The sequence below is a fragment of the Octopus bimaculoides genome, chromosome 6 (genome assembly GCF_001194135.2).
Source record: "Octopus bimaculoides isolate UCB-OBI-ISO-001 chromosome 6, ASM119413v2, whole genome shotgun sequence".
Lineage (NCBI taxonomy): Eukaryota > Metazoa > Mollusca > Cephalopoda > Octopoda > Octopodidae > Octopus > Octopus bimaculoides.
In genome coordinates, this window is record NC_068986.1 from 2,499,330 (window position 1) to 2,505,878 (window position 6,549).

Genomic DNA, 6,549 nt, shown 5'->3' on the forward strand with positions numbered 1-6,549 from the left:
GCAAGTGTCTTCTACTATAGCCTCGGGCCAACCAAAGCCTTGTGAGTGGATTTGGTAGACAGAAACTGAAAGAAGCCCATCATATATATATATATATATATATGTGTGTGTTTGTGTTTGTCCTCCCGACATCGCTTGACAACCAATGCTGGTGTGTTTACGTCCCCATAACTTAGCGGTTCAGCAAAAGAGACCGATAGAATAAGTACTAGGCTTACAAAGAATAAGTCCTGGGGTCGATTTGCTCGACTAAAGGCGGTGCTCCAGCATGGCTGCAGTCAAATGACTGAAACAAGTAAAAGAGTAAGATTATATTAGGTTTAAATGAAACATACTGTGAATAAATAGAAAATTACTTTTAGTTTTGTTTGATTATATAATCTACACAAATTTAGCCTCGACACAACACCTTACAACTAATTATATATTGAAATCTCATAATTTATCACCAATTATCCAAATTTGGTTAATTGCATAAGAATGTCAATCACCGAGGGAAGCTCTGCATTTAAGAAGAATTAACTTTATTATTTTACAATTTAAAAAAAAAAAAGTAGTGAATTGCTATGTAAGTGTTAAGTTCAGTCTTCTACTTACCTGAAATGTCATGCCTCATTTAGAAATCACATGTTATCTAAATATTTCTTGTTCTACAGTCAAATGATCTAATTATCTTGTGATTAGTTCATATAACACCATCATCATCGTCATTTAATGTACACTTTTCCATGCTTGCTTGGGTTGGACAGAATTTGTTTAGGCAGATCTTTCTATGGCTGGATGCTCTTCCTGTCACCAATCCTGATTTGTTTCCAAGCAAGGTAATATTTTTCCATCATGGCCTCACCTGTTTTCGCAGAAGATTGGAAACAAGGGACACTGTTTGCATGACTGTGACATTCATTCACAACCATCACATGAAGTCAAGGCAAAGTGACACCAAGACACACGCTCACACAAACACATACATACTTACACACACATACACGTGCATGTGCAAGGGACGGCTAACAAGTCCACAGGCCGACCAAGATATTCTCATGGATTGTGACCAAATGAGATTTATTTTTCAACATATTCCCCCTAAAGTAGTTGTATGCTGTCAACTTAATGTGACAGTCCCCTGAAGGGAATAATACTACTGTTGTTTAGACCTAGAAAGCTGCACCACTTCCTGTCGGCCTTGACACATTTCCTGTGTCCTTATGTTTACAAGAGGGAGACAAGCACCTCCCCCAGCTAAGCCTGCATCCAGTGACATGTTTCTGAGTCTTTGCTCGTCATCAGTCTCCAGACTGCTCTGTAGTATTATTACAGTAGTATTATTCCCTTCAGGGGACTGTCACATTAAGCTGACAGCATACAACTACTTCATCGTATCACTACTGCATAAATCTCTCTGAGAGATTTAGAAATGTATTATTTCTATATTTCCCCTAGTAGTCCATACACTTCTTTCATCGGTGTTGCAGTGCTTGGATCCCATGTGAAGACACTTTCTTTCTGTTAGTCAAGAAAAAGTCATCAACAGCAGGTATGATGTCGTCATCTCTGTGATACTGGTTCCCAGCCAAGTGTTTTTTATTATGTTGGGGTACAGATGATAGTCAGGCGGGGGCCAAATCAGGTGAATAGGGTGGGTGATCACCCAGTTCAAAACCATAGTTATGCACAGTAGCCATTGAAACCAAGGACTTGTATGCTGGAGAATTGTCCTGATGAAACAAGACCCCTTTCCACTGACCTTGTGTGTGTGTGTGTGTCTCTATCTACCTGTCTGGCTGTCTATCAATTAATCAATCATTCCTTCATTCATTCATTTAATATTTTCAGAAAGAAACCAGTTTGCTATCAAATCTACGAGAAGTGCAGTGTTTGATTTGCAGTTTTCTTCACCAGATGTACATTGCAGATCCTAATCTAGCCAAACTTGTACATTTTCAGGTAAACACATCTGTTTCTCTGTTTGTTCTCAAAACTCTGCATCCAAAAAGCATTTCTCAACTACATCGTATTAAATCTTTGAAATGATAGATACAAATATTTCACTTTCCAATCAATGCTACTCTTTACTGATTTGGACCCATTTAACAAACGTATTTTTTTAACCCTTTAGCATTTAAACTGGTCAGATCCAACACAAATATACTGCCTGTTTAATGTTTAAAGCAGCCAGACCTGGCCTCTCACACCTTTCATGTCATTTTAAAATAAACAAAGGAAGATGCAAGGCCCCCAAGGTTGAAAAAACAGAGTCCAACTGGAGAGAAGCAGAAAAGACAGCCCAGAGTTGAGAACAGCAGAGAAAAGCCATCGATAGCCTATGCTTGACCAATGGCCTCTGCTCCATCGATGGCCTCAGCTCTATCAATGGCCTCTGCTCCATTGATGGCCTGTGCTTCATTGACAATCTCTGCTCCATCGGTAGCCTATGCTCCTTCCATGGCCTATAATCCATCAGTAGCTTACACTCCATAAAGAGCAAAGGTTCTTAAGGAAGTAGTGCTCTGTTGTAAGCATTCAAGCTAGATCTCTAATTTGTGGATACCTTTCTTCTACCAGTCTTAGAAGCTCTGTAGAGGATTGTGTGAGTACTGCTTTCTTTCTTCACTAAAAGATAAAAAAAATAATATACAAATTTCTTTTGCAGGGTTACCCAAGTGAACTGTTACCCATTACAGTGGCAGGTATACCATCAATGCACATATGCTTTGATTTCATTCCAGAACTTCTCAGCCAACCTCAGATGGAAAAACAAGTAAGTTGACTTGCAATCTGCCTGTTGCTATTATAATTTTCTTCAACAATATATGGTGAATATAAGGCCCTGCACTGGCAGAATCGTTAGAGAACCAGAGTAAATGCTTTGCGATATTTCTTCTGATACTTTATGTTCCGAGTTGGGTTCAAGTCCCACTCTGGCCAACTTTACCTTTTATCCTTTCAGGGTCAATAAAGTAAGGTACCAGTTAAATTCTGTGGTTGATGGTATCAACTATTCCTTTCACCTCAAAATTGCTGGCCTTGTAACTAAATTAGAAACCATTTTTTACAATTTTCTTTTCGTATGTTTTATTGTAATTGTTGTTTAACCCCAGGTCAATTCCAGTCATGATCCTCTCATCTTGTTTATGTTTTTTGACGCAGTGTATCTAGTAAGACATTATCCATGTGTCCTTTTTTAGGGGGTGGTTGGCTTGATAGGGTGTGATTTCAAAAAAGCATGCTGCTGTTTCTAGCAAGTCAAGCAACAACACAAAGGTTTCCTCATTGGCTTACGTTTTCTCATACGATTAAATTCTATTCATAATTCATTATTTATATTCGTTGAGAAATTTCACCTTTACTATTTACTTTTACTGATAGCTTATGTAACTCATCTTGAAGAGTTCTGCTATAATAGCTACCAATTTTGAGTCAAGAGATTTCATGAATGGAAGCAATGATTATACTGGCATAGAGTGGTTCTGTCCTTGGATGCTTATCTTATCTCTCTAGCATTGATTTTAATTCTAATCCTATCCCAAGTTTTGAGTATGAGAGGTCAGCCGTATTCTTTGAATGGAATCCATTTCGTTTAAGTTCCTTCCACGCATGTGAAAGGAAGGGTGTACTGCATCTGAAATACGCAGAAGCAGAAGTAACAACAAACACATTAATTATATTACAATAATAGATAACATTGGCATGTGCATATATATGTGTATGTATGTATATAGATATATATGCATATTTATATATATGTATTTATGTATATGTATGTATGTATGCATATAGATATAGATGCATATTTATATATGTATTTATATGCATATATATATATATATACATATATGTATTCATTTGCATATATATATATATATATATATATATATATATATATAATGCAAATAAATACACACACACACATTCATATACACATATATATATGTATTTATTTCCATATATATATATTTGCATATAAATATATATGTATTCATCTGCATATATATGTATATATGTATATATACATACATATACGTATTTATTTGCATATATGTGTGTGTGTGTGTGTGTGTCTGTACATGTATCTTTGTGTTTGTCTATGATGGTTTGTTTATATTCCTGTAACTTAGCAGTTCAGAAAAAGAAAACAATGAAGCAAGTAATAAACTTAAAAGCAAACACTGGTATAGATTTAGTTGACTAAATGCTTGAGGGTAGTGCTCCAACATGACAGTGGTCCGATGTCCATTACAAGAATCAATTGTGAAAGTAACATTTAGCTGTTTTTCTTATTCTTCTTGTTCTTTTTTTACTTACTTTCTCTTTCCTTGTTTTATCTCTTTCTCTCCCTCTCCCCCAACTGAATACACCTGTAACGTCTCCTAGATAGCAGTAAGGTGAACAACCTTAAATTGGAATGATTGATATCGGCAAAGCTGTGTTTAACAAGTCCACTTCACAACCACATGAGCCTAGGTATGATTCCTTATACAGGGTGTCCACAAAGACTGGGTACATGGAGTAAATAAAATCATAACATAAACAATAAAATATAAGAAGAAATAATTTCTTAAAGTATGCGTTAATCCTCATGTACCCAGACTTTGTGGACACCCTGTACAACAACCTAGTCAGAGGATTGTGTTAATTCCAATGTCTATTTTGACATGGCTTCTACAGCTAAATGCCCTTTGTAGCACCAATCACTTTGCAGAGTGTGCTGGGTGCTTTTTTTGTGTCACTGGTACTAATGAAGTTGTCAAGTAACTTACAAGACAAGATCCCTTGATTGAAGGGAGGGTATAGTATTGAGGGAGGTGGCTTATGCTAGCTCTCAAGCGTCAAAAATATGATAGAAGGATAGGAACAGGTGTTTTGCTGTAGAGGAGTTACATGGCCACCCTTGTTGGAAAAGGAGAGAAGATGGTTTTGACGTGGTGTCAGGACAGAACTTTAAACTATAAGTTCAGCTGTGCAGAAGCTACCACATTACAGCACATGGTAGATATTCTTATTTTAGGGAACATGAAAATTATATAATCAATCAACAAAGTAGACAGAAGATGAAGAAGAATGGATTTCATGGTTGATACTCTTTGGAATATATTTACTTTAATCTATGTCTTTACTGTTCTCTATTCCTTGTCTTTTATCTGAATCTCCTTTACTTCTCTTTGTTAATAAAAGTGTTTCTTTCTCTTCAAGATGTTTGCTATTGAGTTGGCCAGTTATTTATGCCTTCAATATGCTTTGCCTAAAGCAATGAACATAGCTCGGGTTATCATCAACATTATGTTTACGGTGCTGGGAGGTGAGTCTGCAGGATTTTAATCATTGTCTTCCTTCTTTTTAACTTGCACAATATGTATGACATGTTTCTTTTTAAATCAAGCTATTAGTCATATAACCTAAAATGTGTCTTGTGACTTCACTGCTGATGGATTGGTTAAATAACGGAGCATTTTTGATTGCCTGCTTTCAATTCTTTTTATTTCACTACGCATGTTTCTTATTGATCAGTAAATTTTGTCTTTATTTATTGATCTGTTTACATTTGGTTTTATTATGTTTGCTAAGTAATTTAGAACCCCCTTTCAGATATTGAATACTGAAGTTACTGAACACCTGGCACATCTTATCAGGAAAATATGCAGTGTGTGTGTGTGTGCGCGCGCGCGTGCGTTAATTCGTTCATTTATTTGTTCATTCCCCAACTTTTCATAGCTCATAGAGTGAACAATTTATTTCTTAATATATTGCGTCTTGCTTGCCGACATCTTTAATCTTTGGAATTAAGGTATAGTTGCCTTTGTGCTCTGTTGCTGTCAGTGGCAAGTTCCACTACAGCAAGCCTTTCTAGATCCTTCCATCTGACATGGAGTGTATGTGGTTCATCCAGTGGAGACATCATTATTGGAGTTGATCGAAGAGGCTGGGGTCTGAGCACAGTCCAGAACATCTTTGTTGATGACCCAGTCAGTCCATTTGATATCCAGAGTGCAAAGATGGAAGGTGTTCAGATGCTTCTCAGATGAATCTCTATTCCAGACAAAAGTCACTCCCCAACACCTTCAGATCTCTTTGCCGAGGATACAGGCTCTGTGGGCCACAACCTTAATATACATCCTTAGCTTATTATTCTCTGGGTTCAACTGAGTAGCCTTTGTTTGATTCGTTATGAAGGTAGACACTGTCGTTTGATATCCCAAAAGCATGTTTTAACAGAACTATTTCATCTGATAGAAGGGGCAAAGGTTAGTGATAGCACCATAAAAACAGGAGTTCAGGTGGCTGGAACTCATCATCCTAGGAAAGCAGTTTGTCCAAGAGAGGGTAAACTAACACTACTTTGTGACTATTTGCATTCATAGGATGCTCATTGCCTAATATATATATCATCATCATCATCATTTAACATTTGCCTTCCATGCTGACATGGGCTGGACAGTTTGATAGGAGATTTCTGTCTGTTTTGGCACAGTTTTTATGGCCAGATGCCCTTCCTAACACCCTGCAGAGTGGACTATATATATACATATATATATATATATATATATATATATA

General features: G+C 36.7%; 1 protein-coding gene across 1 annotated transcript in view; it reads left to right on the top strand.

Annotated features, from left to right (window-relative positions):
• LOC106881138 (integrator complex subunit 2) overlaps nucleotides 1-6,549 on the top strand; it is a 31,805-nt gene that overhangs the window by 22,881 nt on the left and 2,375 nt on the right. Inside the window, exons 19-21 of the mRNA XM_014931412.2 lie at nucleotides 1,834-1,944; nucleotides 2,651-2,758; nucleotides 5,191-5,296. Of these exons, the coding sequence (XP_014786898.1) occupies nucleotides 1,834-1,944; nucleotides 2,651-2,758; nucleotides 5,191-5,296 (325 nt within the window). The remainder of the gene's footprint in view (nucleotides 1-1,833; nucleotides 1,945-2,650; nucleotides 2,759-5,190; nucleotides 5,297-6,549) is intronic.